General features: G+C 51.2%; 1 protein-coding gene across 8 annotated transcripts in view; it reads right to left on the bottom strand.

The window, feature by feature from the left end:
- Positions 1–20,361, bottom strand: part of Ank1 (ankyrin 1) — a 178,917-nt gene that overhangs the window by 31,911 nt on the left and 126,645 nt on the right. For 7 of the 8 annotated variants that reach the window (XM_021219247.1, XM_029532290.1, XM_029532291.1 and 4 more), the window contains exons 17-34: positions 16,365–16,562; positions 12,820–12,918; positions 10,962–11,060; positions 10,662–10,760; positions 9,726–9,818; positions 9,337–9,409; positions 8,709–8,732; positions 7,631–7,727; positions 7,189–7,267; positions 6,015–6,112; positions 5,706–5,930; positions 4,981–5,135; positions 4,354–4,565; positions 3,641–3,845; positions 3,240–3,336; positions 2,879–3,107; positions 925–1,050; positions 674–793 (exon numbers count right to left, since the gene is read on the bottom strand). In XM_021219247.1, coding sequence (XP_021074906.1) covers positions 674–793; positions 925–1,050; positions 2,879–3,107; positions 3,240–3,336; positions 3,641–3,845; positions 4,354–4,565; positions 4,981–5,135; positions 5,706–5,930; positions 6,015–6,112; positions 7,189–7,267; positions 7,631–7,727; positions 8,709–8,732; positions 9,337–9,409; positions 9,726–9,818; positions 10,662–10,760; positions 10,962–11,060; positions 12,820–12,918; positions 16,365–16,562 — 2,328 coding nt within the window. The remainder of the gene's footprint in view (positions 1–673; positions 794–924; positions 1,051–2,878; positions 3,108–3,239; positions 3,337–3,640; positions 3,846–4,353; positions 4,566–4,980; positions 5,136–5,705; positions 5,931–6,014; positions 6,113–7,188; positions 7,268–7,630; positions 7,728–8,708; positions 8,733–9,336; positions 9,410–9,725; positions 9,819–10,661; positions 10,761–10,961; positions 11,061–12,819; positions 12,919–16,364; positions 16,563–20,361) is intronic. The other variant, XM_021219252.1, reaches the window with a different exon arrangement.

The following is a 20,361-nucleotide window of genomic DNA, read 5'->3' as shown; positions in this document are numbered from 1 at the left end:
AGGAAAAGAGAAACTGAGTCACATATATGCAGGGGACCTTGTTTCTCTTCTAGGTGACCATGGAAGGCAAATGACTCAAACAACAGTGCAGGGGCGCTGACAGAAACACGGTGACATTCTGGAGATGTGGCCCTTCCAAAGGTCCACCCAAGCGGCATGTGACCGGGGGTCAGCAGAAGTACACTGGTCAAGACCCCCTGGCTGAGTTTGGGAACTTTGGTTTTGACAGTGGCTGGGGACACCCAGGTCCCCTTGTTTGAAGGGTGAGACGGGCAAATAAATTGAGAAGAGACTTGACAACTTCTGTCTATGAGTATGTGACCTTGGGCAAGTCCTCATTCAGCTGTGCCCCCTAGAGGCCCCAAGAGCGGCCAGGGGCAGTGTCCTCTACATGGTAGGGAGGTTGGCTCCAGGTGAACAGTCCTAACATCACCTGACTCAGACATCCGCTCCTCACATCACATAACCAGGCTTTGCAAGCGTTCTAGGGCAAGCTTTCTCTGTCTGGCCACAAGACAAATGTCCATAACCGGGCACGAGCCTTGGGGAGCCTGGGAACTTAGAGCTAGTGTATGAGAGGGAAAAAAAGAAGCCCTTTGGACACACGTGTGTTCTGGGGTCTACGGGGTCTACCCGGGGAGTTTCTGAGGGATGTTGCCAGGTGGCAGCTCACCTTGGTGCAGGGGGGCATGGTGATATTCAAGTGACAGAGGATGTGCTGCGTGTCCTCGTACTTCATCGTCTTTCGCAGGAACGACAAGAACCCTCCTGGCTCGCGGCTGCTGTCCCTCACCTAGATTACACACAGGGAGCTTTAGCAAGGCCCTTTATGTCTCTAGACTGGTGTTCTCGGGGGGTGGGGAGGGGTTCCTGCCTCCCAAACTCCTAGACCAGGAAAAAAAGTCGGCCACGGGAGGCCAGCACCTTCACGGGGATGGCCAGACGATTCTCTCGAAACGACTGGAAATGGAAGCTCCGCTGTTGGGCCGCTTTCTTGACAGGAACCAAGTTCCCAGAGAGTTCTGCAAACAGAGGCATCCCTTCCAGAACCTACAGGGGGGGGGGGGAAAGCATGCTGAGCTCATGTAGAAATGCCTGTATGTTTTCCGTTCCCCCTCCGGCCCCCTGCTCTCACATGAAGGGTGGGAGTCTGAGAAGCCCCGCTGCTTGTTTAAGCAAAAGTGTCATAAACGAGCCATGCCCCCTTAATGCAGACTTGTAATAAACAGTACTTTCACACGCCCCCCAAGCAGAACACGTTCGCCAGCACTGGGTGGCCCATTAGGACAGCAGGGCGTGTCTCCTGAAAAAGTCTATTCTTAGGCTATTCTTGGTCTATCTGAAGGGGTTTTTGCTCATGAGATGTGCTGGAGAGTCTGCAAATACCTTCTCACACATAAGCACTCCTTCTAGGCATATAATAGCGTCATCCGAGATGATCTCACGAACATATCTCACTGTTGGGGGAAACTGAGGCCCACAGACAAGAAGTACTCCAAGCAGCGAGTACCAGAGCCCCGTCGGAACCAGACATGCCCAAACCTCAGCCCAGAACTTTTGGTGCCACGTCAGCGGGCACGTCAGTTGGTTTGTTTGTCAACTTGATAGAAGCTGGAGTCACGTGAGAAGAGGAAACTTCAATTAAGAAGCCCATCCCCCCCCCACGGTGGCCCGTGGGCAACCGTGCAGTGATGATGGGTGTGGGCGCAGCTCGCTGTGGGAGGTGGCCCTCCTGGCAAAGGTAATCGTTGGCTTGTATCAGAAAGCAGGCTGAGCAAGGCATGAGGAGCGAGCCAGCAACCAGTGTTCCTCCCCCCCCCCCATGGCTTTTAATTACTTCCTGCCTTCAGATCCCTGACTTGAGTCCTCGTCACGACTTTCCTCCATGATCGACTGTGATGCAATGAGAAGCCGGAAACTGGAATCAGTCCCTCCCTCCCCAAGGTGTTTTTGGTGATGGTGTTCTATCACAGCAATAGAGACCCTAGCTAAGACATCAGCATTCCCAGGTAAGATTCAGAGGCCAGGCCCTCAGAGGGCCCCTAGCTTCTTATATAAACATGAGAGAATCGTAGCACTGGTAAAAAAAATGTCCAAATCCAGTTCTCATCCCTTTATATAGCATCCATTGGTCCACACAGCCCTTACTTTCCCAGATATTACCACATCCCAAGGCTGCTGATGGTAGAAGCGGGGAGTTTGGGTGAAATCCTACAGCTATGATCTACAAAGCATGAATGATGCTTTACACCTCTCTCCCAGTATCGGTTTCCCAGTGTGTACATAAGGGATAACAAGGGTCCCCACAGCTAGGAGAGCTAAACCCTACTTTATAAGTAAAGTACATTAAGATTTTTTTTAAATTATGTGTGTGTGTGTGTCCATACACCACATGTATGCAGGTGCCCACAGAGCCCAGAAGAGGCCACTGGATCTTCTGAAACTGGAGTGACAGGTGGTTGTGAGCTGTCTGATAAGGATGCTGGGAACTGAACCCAGGTCCTCTGCAAGAGCAGTAAGTGCTCCTAACTACTGAGCTAGTCCTCCAGTCTCGTAAGCTAATTTGTACTGTACCAGAGTCACATGAAGAATAAGTAATGATTCTTATCATACAAGTCACTAAGCCGACAATCTGCAACCTCCCTGAGATGCCTGCGGTGGTGACTCTCAGGCTCTCATATCGTATCTAAGGTGAGAGAAGAACTAAAGAGATATATCCTAACAGGTCCTGTGACATCAGAGGTGGGACTTCTGGCCTGGGCTAGCCACCATGTTCCAGAAGCCAGCCACGAGAGCCGCCTTATCCCAGGGCTCCGTTTCCTTGAATGGAGTGAGAAAAACCTCCCACGGCTGTTATGAGGAGACCTGACAGCCATACCTCTATGTCCCTGCTCCGGGCCACCTCCACGAAGTTTTCATGCTGCTCCAGGGTCTTGTCCACTTTGTCATCTGTCATGCAGTAGCAACGGAGCCGTCCTTCCCGAGCGTCATTCATCTTGGCAAAAATGACAAACTTAGCCATGTAGGGGACGGCTGTGAGCTCTTTGTACAGGAGAGTGGCAAAGTGCACGGCCTCCGCAGTCCGAGGACAGTCCGACAGCCAGAACCTGAAAGGACAGGGCGAGCGGTGAGCGTCTGGTGGTCTTAAACCCAGCCTGCGAGAGCGGGGCCAGGCCATGAGGAGGGCTCCCGGGTGGGTGGCTCCACCATGCTGGGCTAAAATTAGGGCTGAGTCTCACCTGGCTGAGACATTGGTGGTAAAGTTGGCACACTCGTTGGCGTATACAAGTTTGGTTGTTCCCGTTATATCTTCCCACTGAGCTTGGTCAGTTCCACCTATAACAGCAGCAGAAGCAGAACGAGGGAATGTTTTTCCATCCATACGCACGAAGCTTACCAGTGTGCCCAGCATGGGAGAGAGGAACATCTGGGTGATCTGTGGTCTGCTGCAGCCTGAGCACTCGTTCCCCTCACACTTTGCTGAGGCCTTGGCCTCTGCCCATAGACTTTTACTGAGGTCATTTTTCTCTCTTCCCTGAGGGAGGCCCAAGGTGGTTTGCTGGCTTTGTCTTTTCGCCACCCAGTGCATTCCCCCAAACCAGCTGCTGCCAAGGAAAGGGACTTGGAGAGCATCACTCACCGATGACGCTACACAGTAGGCGCAGGCTGGTGGTGTCTCCCTCCCCACTGTCCCTGGGGTTGTCCGTCCACGAGGGAGGGAGCGGGATTCGCAGCCCGATGGGACGGTGGAACTTCCGGCGCCTTGGCTCCACGGTCACAATAGGGCTGAATGTGGCCTGATTACCCAGGAGCTTGGTCACCAGCTCATCCGGGACAGGCTGGGCCTGTGAAATGCCAAAGACAGAAGGCTCAGCCCCAGGCAAGTCAGTGGCCGTCTAGATAGGTACCCTCAGTGTTTGGGTGAGGAGGTGACCCTAACCACTTAACTGTCCTATATACATTGATGGAATAGTGTCCACCTAAGCTTGTACTTAACTGTCCTATATACATTGATGGAATAGTGTCCACCTAAGCTTGATCCCATGGCTTAGGTGTCATTCTGAGCCTTTTCTTCTGCCTCTCATGTCCATATTTCCCTCCTCACTTTGGCCCTTTTCAGACTTCCTGGGGGGGGGGACACAGCTGGCCACACTCAGTGGTCACACGGGGATGTCTACAGTTCTTCAGTAAACATCTGCTCACCCATCCCTCCCAGAGTTGCTCTCCAGCTCAGATCTCCCAGATGTGGGAACATCCTCTAGATCCTGACCTCCAGGTAGCCCTAGGAACCAGCAGTGCCGTGTGTGTGTGTGTGTGTGTGTGTGTGTGTGTGTGTGTGTGTGTGTGCATCACCTGCAGAGCCAGCTTCACTTTCTTGGTCACAGCATTTTCGGGGAACGTTGCCTGTACCAGGGGCACCAGCTTGCTTTTCAGGGAGCCCCCTTCAGGACCAATGGTGTCGTAGTCCTGGCAGAGCCGGGACATGATGACAAAGTACAGGGGGAAGTCGGTGGTGATGATGCGGCACACACGTTTCTTCTCCAGCTCCTCCAGGCTCCCCAGCTCTGGAACCACAAGCTGCCTCAGGCTGAGCTATCACTGTGGGGCCAGGGGCTCCAGGTCCTGGACACATCCCCTTCCTAGGGGCCTTGGCAGGGAGGTAGCCTAGAAGGCTCAGGCTGAGCTATGACCTTGGTCCAAGGGTTTCCACATCCTGTCCTGGATACACCCGCCCCCCACCCCCACCCCCAGGCAGCCCGACTAGAAGGAGCAGTCTCTGGACCCAGAGGCCCAGCAGAAGAGGCACTGGCCACAGGAATCGGGGGACACACATGTCTTGGGGAATCCAGCACTTGCTCATAAGGACCATTCCCAACCCCTCTCAGTCTTCCACAGCCCAGGTGGTGCTAACAGATCCTCTCAATATGCAACCCAAGATCCCTAGATCTTGAAGCCTACCAGAGCCCTAGGGCCCCTTACCTTCATCCATGCCGTTAAGGATCTGGTCCAGGTAGCTTTCCCCATAACGGCTCTTGTGTTCCTTCCACACAGAGCCGTTTTCACTCCTCAGAACCACCAGTTCACGGTCCCCGCGGCCGTGGGAGGCAAAATGGGGGATTTCCACGATCACAGGGCTAAGATAGAGCATATGTGGGAGGGGATTATCTATGAGGGGTCAGATACCTGGGCACAAGGGGGATCGAAGCGGGCCCTGCTTACAGCCTTCAGGGAGAAGAGCCTACAGGCCTGGGCTATGGAGGAACCTGCCTTGGGCTCCTAAAGCCCCTCTTACTCTTCTGGCTGGACAGCGGAGCCGCGGTGACCCCAGTGGGCTTCAGGAAGGAGAGAAATGAGTCTGCAGGTCATTCCTCCAGAGGATAATGGGAACCCTCTCTGAGGAATGCCTTCCAGACGAACTCTCTGGTGCTTATGTAACTAAACCCCGGGCCCCCAAATAGCCAGCTCTTCTTTTTTCTCTAGCATTCTCACACTTCTGAGAATAGTGGGTTCCCCTAGAGCCATAAACTGACTCCTAGGCCTGAGAGAGGCAGGGAGGCCTGTTTGCCATCACAGCAGAGACATGAGAGGCTGGGTACTGCCTGGGTGGGCTGGGCCTTGGGAGTCTCGGCTGAAGTGGCAGGAACTGGTTGGAGACACCAGCTGCATACACTCCCCCCCATACATGCACCAGCTGAGTTTCTCACCTAAGGAACTGGGCCCCCGTGGGTCCCAGGGCGATGATTCTGCTGGCCAGGCCTTCTTCCTCAGCCAGTGGGGGTGGCGTGTTCAGCTTCTGAGGCTTCACGAGGCGGCAGGTGATGCGAGTGGGTGCTGCGCATGTCCGGGGAGGGATCACCACCCTCAGGCCATTATGACGGCTCCCTCTCATGGATCCCCCTCGGGCATCCACCATGAAGCTCACCAGAAACCTAGAGGCACAGGAAGATCATAACAGGGCTGACTTCCTTCTCAAGGGCAGAAAGGAGTGGGTCCCAGGTTTGCGCAATACTCACCCTGTGTGGACCGGGCTAGCCACAGGGCTAATGTTGTCTGAGGTCTCTGTGGCCGGACTGCTGGGAATGAGGGACTCCTCATCATACTCTTTAGATGCCTGCAGAAGAGAAAAGGGCCTCCTGTCTCTTATCTTACATCCACAGAACATCCAAACACACACCGGGTCCTGGAGCTCACTGGCAGGAACCGCTTCCATGAAACGAACTCTGACCCCTAAAACAGCATGGCTTCTGCTCACCTTCAGAGTCTCTCCCTGCTCTGCCATCCTCTGCCCGATGCACATCCTGCTCACCTGCCCACCCTTACCCTCCTGCATCCCCTGCCCTTTCCCCTCCCACATCATCACCTCATGGCTACTTGCCCTATGGTCTCTGTGTGTGAGGGGTCTGTGAGGTGAACTGACCCGTCAGGATCTATGGGGCTTCCCATTCCTCGTCGACGGAAGGAGCTTATTCACCACCTCACAAGACCCCATGTCCACACTCAGAGCTGATAGAAGCTCACAGGGGACAACTGAACCCAGCCCTTATCTGGAAACCAGGGTAGGCACTCAGTACAAATTCAGTGTCCACCTCTGACTGGGTTTATGACTTAAGCAAGGAGTTGAGAAGAGATGCGGTGGCTCTGCTTAGCGTGTACCAACCCCTGTGTTCTCCCCAGAGGTGGGGAGCGGGGAGACTGAGGAGTGGGATGGCTACAGAGCAAGACTCACTCCCAGTGCTTTGGGCTTGTTCATGTGGCTTTGACAGCATCCAGGGGTAATGTCACAGTAGGACCAGGACCCTATCTGATTATCTCTCCAACGTCCAGCAACACCAGGGCTGTATTGTCCTGATTCCCTAGCGTAGTTTCGGACCCAGATCTCGGTACTGTCTTCGGAGTCATATCCCTTTGCGTGGTCAGGGAGGGGAATTCAGCCCACCTTGTCAGACCTCGGGGCAGACATGGCCAACCTTTAACGCCACATCGACCCTCTCATCTCCTGAGAAATGTTCTTGCTCTGGAGAAAGTGCCAATGGTCTAATCTTTGTCGGGGGAGATTAAACTACAAGAACGTCACGGGTCTGAGCATGCTCTGTACACGTCGTGACCTACTGTCCCCGGGTCACACAAACGCAATCAGGGAAGGTCCTGGTTCCCCCCTGCAGCGGGAGGAGACAAGGCTCTCCTTACTTGTTCCTGATCTTCAGATCGGATCACAACGGTCTCAGGTGTGACACAAGGGATCCTTGGGATGGCTGGAGATTCCACCCTATGAAGCAGGAATATGAGACAGTCAAAGAGCAGAACATTTGAAGCAGATCCTGACACCATTCCTAAGAGACCTAAGTGACAGGCTTCAGCACACCTGTAATGACCTGGCTCACTCGCCCCTTACAAGCATCTCAGGTGACAAAATGACTCCCTGATCTACAAGCTGACCCATGTCCCCCCTGCACATTTGTCTCTCCCTCCCTAGGCACACCCAGGCCTGGCTTTTGCCTAAGCCCCTCCATCCCAATGACACCCCCCCCTGGGGGGGGACTGGCTTTCACCTACATTTCTATTCCGAGTCCCAGAGCTGCACCTGGCCATCCACAGCCTGATCCTCCCACCCCGACTGAGCCCATCTTACACTTGGTCTAGCTTCGGCACAAAATCCAACAGCTCTTTCTCCTCACCCACATCCCGGGAGTCCCGCCTTTCAGCCTTCGAGCCGACAAGTTCGTCACCTGAAACCCAGGAGCTTGAGTGAGGGGCAGGCTGGAGACAGGAAATCTCTCTTGCTCTTGAAAAGCACCTCTCCCCGATCCACCTCTCAATATCGCCTCAAAAGTGGAGGGCACTTTTGGTTTCTGGTGCCCCAAGGGGCTGTTAGACATGGCTATCCCCAGTCCTGTTCTTCCAACCCTAACCCAGGGCAGCCAGTTCCTAGTTCCTCTGTTTTGTAGGAAGGAAAAACAACCAAGCCAGAAAGGTTTTGTTGTTGTTGGATGAGTTCACCCTTACACAACAGCTCTTTCAGAGTGTAAAACATTGCCACAAAAGGAGTCACAGTTACAGATAATTATTTTCTTTCCCTCTCAACTGCCTTCCAGCACTTGCTTTGTAGACCAGGCCAGCTTTGAACTCAAGGATCTGCCCGTTTCTACTTCCTGAATGCTGGGATCAGAAGCATGAATCACCACATCCTCCCTAGGTTATAGGTCATTCCAATCTGCCATTACAGAGAGCCAAACAGCACAGGGCTCAGATCTGTTCGTCCCTTTATTTCCATTCCTACTTCTATACCTTGCAAATTCCACATTCTGGATTTCTTGTTTGCAGTCGCACCTAAATTGACAACCTGCACACCCCTTCCTTCCCTTCTTGGCCTGACTAAGAGCAGCGGCTCAGGGGCCCCGGGCCCCGTCATGGCTCTCCCACTGCATCAGGAACCCTGGCTCTGGTGATCTGCAGCCCTGGCCCTGTGATCGGGAGCCAACGAGATGGACATAGAATTGTTCATGCAGGATGAGCACAAACACAGAGGCGTGAACACAGAGACAGGGGTGGTTTCATGGTGTGCGATCCTGTTTTAGTCAGCTCCGGGCCCTGCATGGGGCCGGGCCTCGGAGGATGCGAAGCAGGCATGGGTTAGTGAGGAACTTGTGTGCTTATGGTGGGATGTGCTCTGGTGAGAAAGACCACAGGGAACAGAAAGCATTTCATACCCATTATAGATATGTGAGCAGTTCCTGGAAGGCAAAGAAGAGCCAAGTTGAAGTATCAGACCCAGTAAAGTGAGAGGCACGTTATTAAGAAGGGGGTGTTTAGAACCGTTTAGCTGACCGTCATACATCCACCAAATTCTAGACAGAAGGGGCCACAGGATCAAGACCATCCTCACTATCCTGGGTTCCCTTGCTTTGGGGCTCACTTGGGCGGGGGAAGAAAGGAGATGAAAGATACTCTGGAGATCACAAAGTTGAAACCTTAATCGCCCAATGGTAATGGAGAAGACTTCAAACTTTCTGCTCCACGAGGGTCAGAAAGGCAGCTGACCAATACGTGTTCTCAGTCTGAACAACCTGCCTTATTAGTCACTGAAGCTCAAGGTGAACAGCAGCCAGATGTTGCTGCAGCTGCTGCTGGCTCTTGATCAAATGCAACTGTATCAAATATACCAACTAACTTGCCCATGAAGACTTGAGATCATCTTTATTTTGTCATAGGCAATGTTTGTAAGAAGTGGGTCTCCCTAGCTACATTGTATACTTGTATGTTTAGGCTAGATCGGTTTGTGGGGCTCTGAGGGACGCCTGAGAGGATGGAGCCTGAGTTCATTCACAAAGATTTTACCTTCATCTTCAGACACATCCAGGATCTCATCCACTGTCTCAGGGTAGCTCATCCGGTGTTTGTCGCTGACTAACTGAAAAGAGAAAGAGCGGGGGCTGGGGCCCATAAGGAGCTGGGGACACTTGCTTCCATCCTGCTACTGTCCCAAATGAGCATCCAGGAAAGGTGATAGAAAAGATATGTTGCCAAAGAAAGTCAGGCCCAGGAGGCATTTGATCCTGAAGCTCATACCCAGACTTCCTGTTTCCTCACCCATCCAATTCTTTGGTCACTAGGTGGCAGTATGCCCCACCTGTAGCTAAACAGTGCCTACCAGGCGGGAGGCATTGACTTTGGGCAGTAACCCTTAGGGCCCATGGCCACAGCTGGGGTAGGGGCTGGGGACATACCACCACACTGGTTTCATCTGTGACCACCTTGAGCACGTCTGTTACAGAGATATAGCCCAAACGTTTGGCTATTGCCAGAGGTGTGGTTCCGTTCTAGGACAAAGGAGAGACAAGACAGGGAGTCAGAGAGGAGAGTTTGTCTCCTGAGCACAGACCCGGTTCCCTTGGATTCTTCAGAAGAGCCCGCAAGGACAGACTGGGCCTTGGAGCCAAGAAGAGGTATGTGTAAGTATGTGATCCTTCGGGCCACAAAGAGGGGACAAGGCAGGAAGGAGAATAGGACAAACTGTAAGCCCTCCGGGTTGGGTATATGGCCTTGGCATGAGAATGGGGCACCCTCCCTGCTGCCGCCCGTCCCCCCTCCCCCAGGGTAGGCAAGCACTGTGGGGAGGAGCCAGTAAGGAAACCCCAGGATCCAGCTGGCAGAAGAGCTCAGTGAAAATTGCATAGTACTGAAGCTTTTGTTCTCTGTGAAATTCTTCTCTGCTTGCAGAATGTGCCTGGAGTCCACGTGCCTTCAGCCCCGTGCAGACCCTCAGCAAACACATTTACAGGCAAGGTGCCACAGCTTTCCAGGTTGGGAACAGCCTTGCAGGTAATCCTACACACCCCCCACAAGGAGTACAGGAAATTCATCCCGAACCACGGATCACCAAGGCTGCTAGGGGTGTCTTTGAGGCAGGCCCAAAGGACTTAAATTTGCCTACTCCTGTCATAGTGAAGGCAGCTTTAAGCACACCAGAAGGTGTGTCAGCAGAAACAGGTACAAGCATGGAGAGGAGGCATGGAGTTGGGAAAGCTATTCTACAGTCACTCCAGTGTCTAAGCCTGGACTACGAAAGGCGCCCAGCTCTGTCCAGACCCCAGACTGTCAGCAGCTTATGTAGTTAGGGATGCCCCTTGAGCTGTCTCAGATGGGACTGGGTGGGTACTCACCGAGCTGACCTCATTTGGAGAAGCACCATTCTTTAGGAGCAATGTCACAATGTCTGTGTGTCCTTGTTGAGCTGCCTGGTGCAAGGGGCTATATCCTAGCTACGAAGGGAGGCAGACATTTGGCAGGGTCGGTTAAGAGTTGCGGGAAAGAACTGCATGCAAACTCCAAAGTCCATCTACTACCCTTCCTGCCCCTCCCCCCATCCCCGGTTCCTTTTTTCAAAGCTCAGGACTGAGGTGGGGCCTCGAGTGGCTCTGGCTGCTTCCCAAGTGTCAGCCTGGGTGCTGGGTGTAAGGTACCTTGGTCTTGGCATTGACATCTGCCTGGTGCTGTAGCAAGAACTTCACCAGCTTAATGTTTCCATAATGACTGGCCACATGGAGCGGGGTGTAACCCATCTGAAAGGCAAGAAATGGGTGTAGGTGGCAAGGCTCCATCAGAACCACGCTTAAATGGAATCCTTACAGAAGCAACCACCGATGAAGGGCAAGGGCTACTGTGAGACATGGCACCCATGCTGCTTAGAGAAGGGGCAGGATTTGGTGTCAGACAAGTGGAGACTGACGTGAACCTGGAAGAAGGGGTTGGGTGGAAAGTTGCTAGCCTGGGAGATGAGCAAGGGCAGTTGATGTGAAGCAAAGAGAAGAGAGAGTGGGGACCAGCATCTGGAGCATCTCTTAGAGAGGCTGGGATTGGAGAGAACCAAACTGGGATCTAAGAAGCATTCTTTTTAGAAGGAGCGGGTAACACGCTGGTCTGTGCTCAGAGGAGCGCTGGAAGGACAGACAGCCATGTACTGCCGTGCCAGTATTCAACAGCAGCAGACTCATTTCCTTCTACAACAGGGGTGGGGCCTCGCTGTAAGCATCTGGGTTCTGGCTGAGTTACTAAAGTTTGTAGGGACTGACCATGATCTAAAGTGATGGGTCATGGTTATCCGTGTCACTGTGGGCTGCCGGGTTAATTTCCTATTGATTTTTGTTTATCTTTGGTAGGGACACACTCAGGTCTCTCACATGTCAGCCCCACATCCTCTGTGTTCAAACTCTGCCCCGGCTCCCTTGGATTACTTTGGTGTCTGCCGAAATGGTTAACAAGCCAGGCCCTCTTTGTTCATGTCTGACCCTAGGGAGCCAGCTGAAGATTCCAAGACCCTCTTAACACAGACCCTATGGGTCAGACCTTTGTGTCCTGGGATGGCTTCGTAATCCGTGAGGCAGCTCTAACCTCTAGAACAGTATCCTTTTGGGAAGAACCCCCAAAATTCTGAACTAGGTCCAGGACACCCTTGGGCTTTAAAGAGATCTTGGCTGAAGCTGTAGGCAGTTCTTGGGGTGTCTTCAGTACCACATTGTAGTAGTGTGTCTCTGGAACCGGGGTGCATGTGTGCATGGTGCTGCTGGCATTACTCTGTTCCTTTCTTGGGGGTTGTTTTTCTTTGTCAGCACTGGGGACAGAACTGAGGGCCTTGCACAGCTAGGCAAACTCTACCCGAGTTACATCCTCAGTCCTGTATCCCGCAACAAAAGGAACCAGTGCTTCTTTTCCATGCAGTTCCTTATCCCACCAGCTGGAGGTGCTCTGTTCTCCCTCTGGACTGCCAGCTTCTTATTCAGAATGTCTCATTTTGTGACTCCTTCCTGTCACTGCAGACAGATGCACACAGCTGTGTGCCTGTGTGCCACACACTCACCCTTACACCACGACACAGGGCTCTTTGCCACAGCACGTTTGAGAGAAAGTCAAACTCCACTCAACACAGGCTTGGCATAAAAGGGGCTGCACTTCCAAGCAACCCAGAGGAATCCTGGTGTCTTCCCTAGCATGCATTCTACACGTGTGAGACCAGACTTAACATCATGAGTAAACACCCCTTCCAAGTTCTTATGATAGACTCAAAGACCTAGCAGACTTAAAAAACCCTCCCAGTTATAGTGATCATGAATGCTGGTGTCTCCAGACTCAGGAGGAGGCGGAACAGTGTTGATCGTCAGGGTTTGTCTCTGTGAAGGAGACAATTTCAAGGTGTGAGGGTCTGCCTCTGTGATGTTCTAAGGTATGGCGGGGAGCAGTACGCCTGGGTGGATCGTGATAGAAAATGCAGCTAAGGGAGGGAGACAGCCATTAAAGACACAGGCATGGGGTTGCCCGCCTTACCCGGGTGGTAGCATCCACAGTGACGCCATGTTTGATCAGCACGTCTGCCACTGGAACATGGCCTTCTTGTGACACCAGGTGGAGAGGAGTGAGTCCACTCTAAAAAGAAACAGAGGCGTACCAGCTTTGAGCCAGGGGAGAGTGCCCGTCTGCAGTGACAGAACAGTGAGGCTTGAATTCCTCAAGTCTACGCAGCTCCATCTAGCTATCTGGCTGGGTATTTGGCAAAAATTTTCCTATCCTGGGCCTCCTGAATGTCAGGTGACTAACTTAAGGGGAAGGTCAGGCAGCTTTGTTTTCTGTTCATGGCCAGACTGCTAATATGAAGACTGTGTCTTTGCCAACCCTGGTAATAAGGAGTTCTAACCAACATGGAAACCACGGAGCATGGCTGAGTTCCAATAAAGCTTTATGCAGTAGTAACCAGTGGCTGGCGCTGGCCCACAGACGATGGATTAGCTGAATGAAGACTTTCAATTGTAGCAATTGTTATTTCCATGGAGACCTAGGTTCCTTGGTTTCTCATTCTAGATGACACAGGTTACCACTGGCTTTTCCCCAGGGCAGAGCAGGGATCATCAGAGAAAGCACCATGCCTGTGGAACCGCACTGGACCTTCTGAAATCGTGAGTTACCACCTCTGCCCCGCAGCCCACAGCACTGTAAGGAGGGGTGGGCCACTCTGGGAGTAGAAGGACCATATTCTTGGACTTCTCATCAGATTCCTCACGGGGACAGTGTGCTGGCTGGTTTTGGGTGTCAACTTGACACAAGCTGGAGTTATCACAGAAAAAGGAGCCTGTCTTGAGGAAATGTCTCCATGAGACTCAGCTGTAAGGCATTTTCTCAATTAGTGATCCAGAGTGGGAGGGCCCCTTGTGGCTGGTGCCAGCCCTGGGCTGGGAGTCCTGGGTTCTAGAAGAAAGCAAGCTGAGCAAGCCAGTAAGTAGCCTCTGCATCAGCTCCTGCTTCCTGACCTGCTTGAGTTCCAGGCCTGACTTCCTTTGGTGATCAACAGTAATGTGGAAGTGTAAGCTGGATAAACCCTTTCCTCCACAACTTGCTTCTTGGTCATGATGTTTGTGTAGGAATAGAAACCCTGACTAAGACAGATAGTGATGTGCCAAGGTGTAGATTGCTATGTGAGAACTTGTACATAACTGTTGGGAAGGTTTGCCTTCTTCCCCGTGCTGAATTCCAACCCTGGTTCCCCATCAAATGATTTGGCTTGCCTTTGCACTTCCTCAGGCTGCCCAGGGTCTGAGTCCTGTTTTCTAATCTCTTTGTTTGTGGTTTCTAACTGGTGAACTGAGATCATGAATACCGAGAGGTATCAATGAGCAGTGCTTATCGATTCTCCTTATCTGGTTGCTATGGTATAGGTTCCCCACCCTGCTCTTTTGATATGCCTGCTGGTCTGGGATTATTTGTTTCTTGTGTTTTTTTGTGGGTGTGTTTAACCCCCAAGAATTTGAAGGCTACACAATGGGGAAAGACATTTAGTAATAATACACCTGGTAGATGGTTAATATTTAAAATATCTAAAGAGCTTTAAAAAAAAAAACCCCACTTAATATCAAGAAAACGAATAACCAATTAAAATGGGGGCACAGAGCTGAGCAGAGTTCACAAAAATGAAACACAAAGGACTGAGGGACACTTGGGTTAGGGCTCAAGAGCCTTAGTTATCAGAGAAATAGAAATCAAAAGCGCACCTGTCAGAATGGCCAAGATCAATAAATGGCAGGCCATGCAGGTGAGGACGTGGGGTAGGGGGCACACACATCCACTGCTGCTGGGACTGCAGGCTTGTTCAGCCATCATGGAAATTGGTGTGCTGGTCCCCAGGAACCTGGGAGCGGATCTACCTCAAAATTCAGCTATCCACCTCTTGGGAATATGCCTAAAGGATTCTTCATCCTACTTTAGGGGAACTTGCTCAACCATGCTCATTGCTGCTTTACTTGTAATACCCAGAAGTTGGAAACAGCCTAGTTGTCCAAAGAGATGAATGGGTAATTTATTTAAACAATGGAATATTTATTATTTAGCTGTTAAAAAAATAAAAGCATGGAACCCACAGGCAAATGGATAAAGTTAGAAAAAAAAAATAATCCTGAATGGAGTAACCTAGACACCAAAAGACAATATGATGTGCATTCTCTTATATGTGCAGGTTAGCTTTTAAGCCTTTGATAGCCATGCTTCAATCCATAACACAATAGAGGTTAGATATAGAGGTTAATCTATATAGAGGGCAATCATAATATAGAGGGTAAGGGACTGGGGAGGAGGGAGGAAATAGAATGAATAGTTATGGAGAGACAGTGGGGGGATGGGAATGGGTGGATTAAACAGAGGGAGTGGGGAGAGTGGGGTAAGGGAAGAAACAGGGAGAGACAACTAAGGGCTACTTGGAGGGTTGGTAGAAATCTAAATGAAGTCACCAAATAATGGAGGAGACAAAGCCCCAGGTAGACACCTTTTACCACCAGCCTCCTGTGTTGAGAATGGGTTACATCTAGTGGAGTTGTCTGCCAAAGGGGCTCTACTTAAATCCTAAACAACTCAGGCTGTTGCCAGAGCTCTTGGTCTCTCTTTGCAAACTAATGATAGGGGCCTGTTGGTGAAGGCAACATCACGGAGGTCATTGTACATGAAGTCAAGTTGATGTTAACTAGAGCTTTGACCTCCACCGATTTACAGAGATGCCCAGCCTGGCTGACATGCTGGTTCAATAGTGGCACAGACATTGTGGGAGTGACCAACCACTTCTGGTTTAGATTTAAGGCCCACCTCGTGAAACAGAACCCAAGCCCGACACTTCTTGGGTGGTCAAGAACCTGACACTAGATAGGCTGTGGGCCTCAAGAAAACAAAACTATGTTCTGCTAAAGAAACATAGCAGTAGGTCCCTAAGGACATCATGCAGCACGGGGAACTGCCTTGTGTTTGTGTGCAGATGGACACGCCCATGTCCTGAGGGGTCGGAGGCCAATCCCAGGGGTCCGTCTTCAGGAGCTATGCATTGTATCTTTGAGACAAGGTCTCTCACTGGAAACTGCTCTCTGCTGGCTGGTCAGGAGCTTCACTGCTGCTCCTGTCTCTATGTCACCAGCAACGCTGGGACTAGAAGCATGGGCCACCAGGCCTGGCTTTATACATGGGAAGATGGTAAGAGCCAGAGAGGATGGATAATGCAGAGGAAGATCCATCTTCCACCACAGGAAGTAGCTAGTCAGTACCAAATTATGAAGGCACTCCTGCATACAGATGCTGGCTACACTGGGGCAGATAGACGGGGTTTTCATAACAATCTCCTTATAGATCCTCAAAGGAGTATAGAAAGGCACCATGACACAGTAAGGCTGCAAAGGCTCGGGGTCTCACTGCCTCGCGAGCCGGCTGTGGATGCAGCACAACACTGAGCTAGAACTCACACGGGGCTGTTATCAGGAGCTCACCCACACACCTCACGCAGAAGCAGGGTACTCGAAAGTACATGCTTAGCAGAGAAGCCGACACCGACATCGAAGCTGTGTTACCTTGTTCCCCAGGTTGCCATTGGCTTGCTTGGACAGGAGAAGAGCAACCATTTCCGTGTGGCCCTCTTGGGCAGCCAGGTGAAGCGGGGTCACGCCTTGTACCGACTCTGCATTCGCTGACCCACCGTACTGCAGCAGACTCCGGGCCACCTCCATCTGGTTCTGCTTGGCTGCGATGTGCAAAGGAGTGTAGCCATTCTGAAACAAAAGGAGGTACCTGAGCTCAGGGGCCCCAACAGCTGAGGTAATGATAGGAGGGCACAAGGGAGGGCTGAGCCTGGTTCAGCCTCTGAGCTAGGCTGCAGTCCTCAAGGAAAGCATGCTAAATGCATGAACCAATAGATGAGCCACCACATCTGGAGCTAGATCTGCAGACTCTTAGAGCTGGCAGGTGTCTGTCCTCTTCTCACCATGCTAAGACTTAACTACCTTTCTCAGACGAGCGACTGGGCAGGAAGCATTGTTACCAAGCAAGATTCAGATTCCAGCTTGAAGACAAGGTAGGTACAAGTTAAAGGTTCCCATCTCTCCCTCCTGGCAGTAAGGACTCAAAGGCCCAGATGTTTCATAAGGAAAAGAACTGGAGAAGCATGTATAATGGCACACATCTGTAATCCCAGTGCTCTGGAGACTGAGGCAAGGTGAGTCTGAGCCAGCCAGGGCCATGCAGTGAGACCCTGACTCGAAAAATGAAACAGAATGACTGGCTCTTGAGAGGTTAACATTTCCTCTTAAATATGCCTGTCTCTTCTCTTCTCTTCTCTTCTCTTCTCTTCTCTTCTCTTCTCTTCTCTTCTCTTCTCTTCTCTTCTCTTCTCTTCTCTTCTCTTCTCTTCTCTTCNTCTTCTCTTCTCTTCTCTTCTCTTCTCTTCTCTTCTCTTCTCTTCTCTTCTCTTCTCTTCTCTTCTCTTCTCTTCTCTTCTCTCCTTCCTTCTTTCCTTCCTTCCTTCCTTCCTTCCTTCCTTCCTTCCTTCCTTCCTTCCTTCCTTCCTGCCTCTCTTCCCCTCCCCCACTCTTTCTTTTCTAGACAGGGTTTCTCTGTGTAGTCTTGGATGTCCTGGAACTCTGTAGATCAGGTCGCCTCAGACTCAGAGATCTCTGCCTCCCAAGTGCTGGGATTACAGACATGAGCCACCACTGCCCAGCCCTGCTGTTCTTTTCGAAATAACTTTCTTTTTCCAGTTAATTTATTTATTCATTTATTTTACACTTGATCACAGACTTCTCTCTACTCTGAGTCCCCCTCACAGCCCCTCTTTCATGCACCCTCTCATTCCCTTCTGAGAAGGGGGAGCCCTTCCCCCACCCCAGGTATCAATCCACCCTGACACATCAAGTCACTGCAGGATTAGCCACACACCCTTCCTCACTGAGGCCAGACAAGGCAACCCAGTTAGCGCAACAGGATCCACGGGGAGGCAACAGAGTCAGAGACAGCCCCAGCCCCAGTTGTTGGGGGGACCTGCATGAAGACTAAGCTGCACATCTGTTACATATGTGGTGAGGGTGGGGGAAAGCTAGGTCCAGCCCATGTATGCTCTTTGGTTGGTGCTTCAGTCTCTGGGAGCCCTCAAGGGTCCAGGTTAGTTGACTCTGTTGGTCTTCTTATGGAGTCCCTGTCCCATCCGAGTCTCTCAATCCTTCCCACAATGGGGAACAGGGTGAAGTACCGGGGAGAGAGAACAGAAATTGGCAGGTGTGTGTGTGTGTGTGTGTGTGTGTGTAAAATCTCCAGAGACCTGGAATGAGGAGGCTCCAAGGGAGTCTATGAGGGTGACACTAGCTGAGACTCCTATCAGTGGGGGATCCGGAGCCTGAAGTGGCCCCCTCTTGTAGCCAGGCAGGATTCTCAATAGAAGGATAAGAACACCAACCCACCCTCAAAATCTACAACTCAAAATTTGTCCTGCCTAGAAGAGATACAGGAACAAAGTTGGAGCCGAGACTGAGGGAGAGAGAGTCAACCAATGACTGGCTCAACCTGAGCCCCATCCCGTGAGCAAGAACCAATCCCTGACACCATTAATGATATTCTATTATGCTTACAGACAGGAGCCTAGCACCAATGTCCTCAGAGAGGCTCCACTCAGCAGCTGACTAAAACAGATGCAGAGACCCACAGCCAAATATTAGATGGAGCTCCCACAGAGAGTCTTGTGGAAGAGTTAATAGCTTTCTAAAAGAAATCTTTCCTGATGCAATTGGACACAACATTGTTCTTTGGGTTGGCTGGCTGGTAGGTGACTCAAGGATGTGGGGCGAGCTAGTCGGTTCTGCTCTACATCAAGCCAGCAGCAGCCCCGGACAATATCCCAGCACATAGACATCCTTACATACTTTTAAATATTATTAAAAAGTAGAGGAAGCATTTGCCTTATTTATTTCTAAAATATTTTGGTGGGTCAAATATTTACACTTGATCACAGACTCCTCATAAAAGCTTACTCGCAAGGAAGGACTTTCCAAAAGAAAGGAGAAAAGGACAGTTGTGTGTGGTGACTTTGCCACATACTGCTGGGTAAGGCAGGGTGACAAGTGTTGGTCTAACCAGTTAAATGTGTCACCCTATATTAGGATCTCAATGTGTACTCCAAGCTGGCTTGGACTTACAATGTAGCCCAGGAAGGCTTCAAGGCCTGAGGCTGTCCTCCTGCCTCAGACTCTTAAGTGCTAGGCACACCACCACTCCCAGCTTTAAATGTTATTTATTTTCCAGTGATTGGGTTTTTCCTGTGAGTAAAGCCCTTCTTCCTCTAGCAGATATGGGATAGGCTATGGGCAGGGCAGTTGGTTACCATGTGGCAAACAGTTCTGCGATCTCACCAGAGCATTACCCCAACCAAGTATGGTAAGTGAGGCAGCTGTCTGTATTACCATCCTGTCTCGTGATGAAGCTATTCTCTGAGCGGCAACATGCTTTACCTAGCATTACACCACAGACAGCTGACCCTGTAGGTCCTCTTGGCTTCTTGAACTGTGATATGTATGCATAGCACTTGAGCCCTTGTGCAGTGCAGAAGGTCTAGGCTGGGTGAATGTCTAAGTTCCTCACCAGCTCCCAGGTGATGCTGAGGTGCTGGTCCATGAACCACACACTTTGAGTAGCCAGGCCTTGGAATATTCAGAGTGAAGGAGTGCCAAGCCAGGGGACTTCTAGGGCAGGACTCATGACCTCCTGGACCCATGCCCACCCAGCCTACACAGCAGAGAGTTATTGTGTGCGACAGTCTCCAGACATGTGCTTCTCCACATTGGTCAGCGGTCCCCCAGCCATCCCTGGACTTTCACTTGCCACGCACTGTCTCACTGAGGGCCCACCAGCATTTCTGATTGAGATGTCATACTGAATAAAGGGAAAGACTTACTGGTCTTCCCTCTGACCCCCACCCCTTGCCCAAGGTATAGTCATTGGAGAAAATTGCGGTACACCCAGGGATGTTCTAGCAGGAGTCCCAGCTCACTCCGGCTGCTATAGGTATCTAACACACTGGCATGAACAGGCCCTGATTTGTCAGGGGCGGAACCTTCCAGGTCACTTTAAACTGAAGACATGAGTCACTGACTATCTCCAAGCATGAACCAACCCATCAGAGTGTCCCTCAATCTAGGACTAAAGGATTGATGACCTTTTGTGGGTGACAAGGAGAAATGGCAACTGGGCTGGGGAGCCAGGGAGAGGTCAGACAGGGACACATGCCAGTAAAAGGCTCCTTTCCCCAAGGAAGCTCAGGGAAGGGCTGCTCACGGAGGGAATCTGTAAGCATCAGATCGAGAAGGGGAGAGTTTGGTTTGGGTGCAAAGGGATTTGCTGTGAAATTCTACAAAATTGCCAGACTACTTTGGAAACTATTTTTTGCCATGGAAACAAACCCCATCTGTGCAGGCTTTGAGCTGCCTTTCGGCTCTCTTTAAATATCATGAACCTGGCTCCAGCTCCTTTTATATAAGTGGGAACGGGGAGGAGAAGGAGAAGGAGGAGGAGGAGGAGGAGGAGGAG

This window comes from Mus pahari, chromosome 19 (assembly GCF_900095145.1).
Source record: "Mus pahari chromosome 19, PAHARI_EIJ_v1.1, whole genome shotgun sequence".
In the NCBI taxonomy this organism is placed as follows: domain Eukaryota; kingdom Metazoa; phylum Chordata; class Mammalia; order Rodentia; family Muridae; genus Mus; species Mus pahari.
Note: the sequence above shows the minus strand (reverse complement) of the source record. Positions and strands in the feature narration are given on the sequence as shown.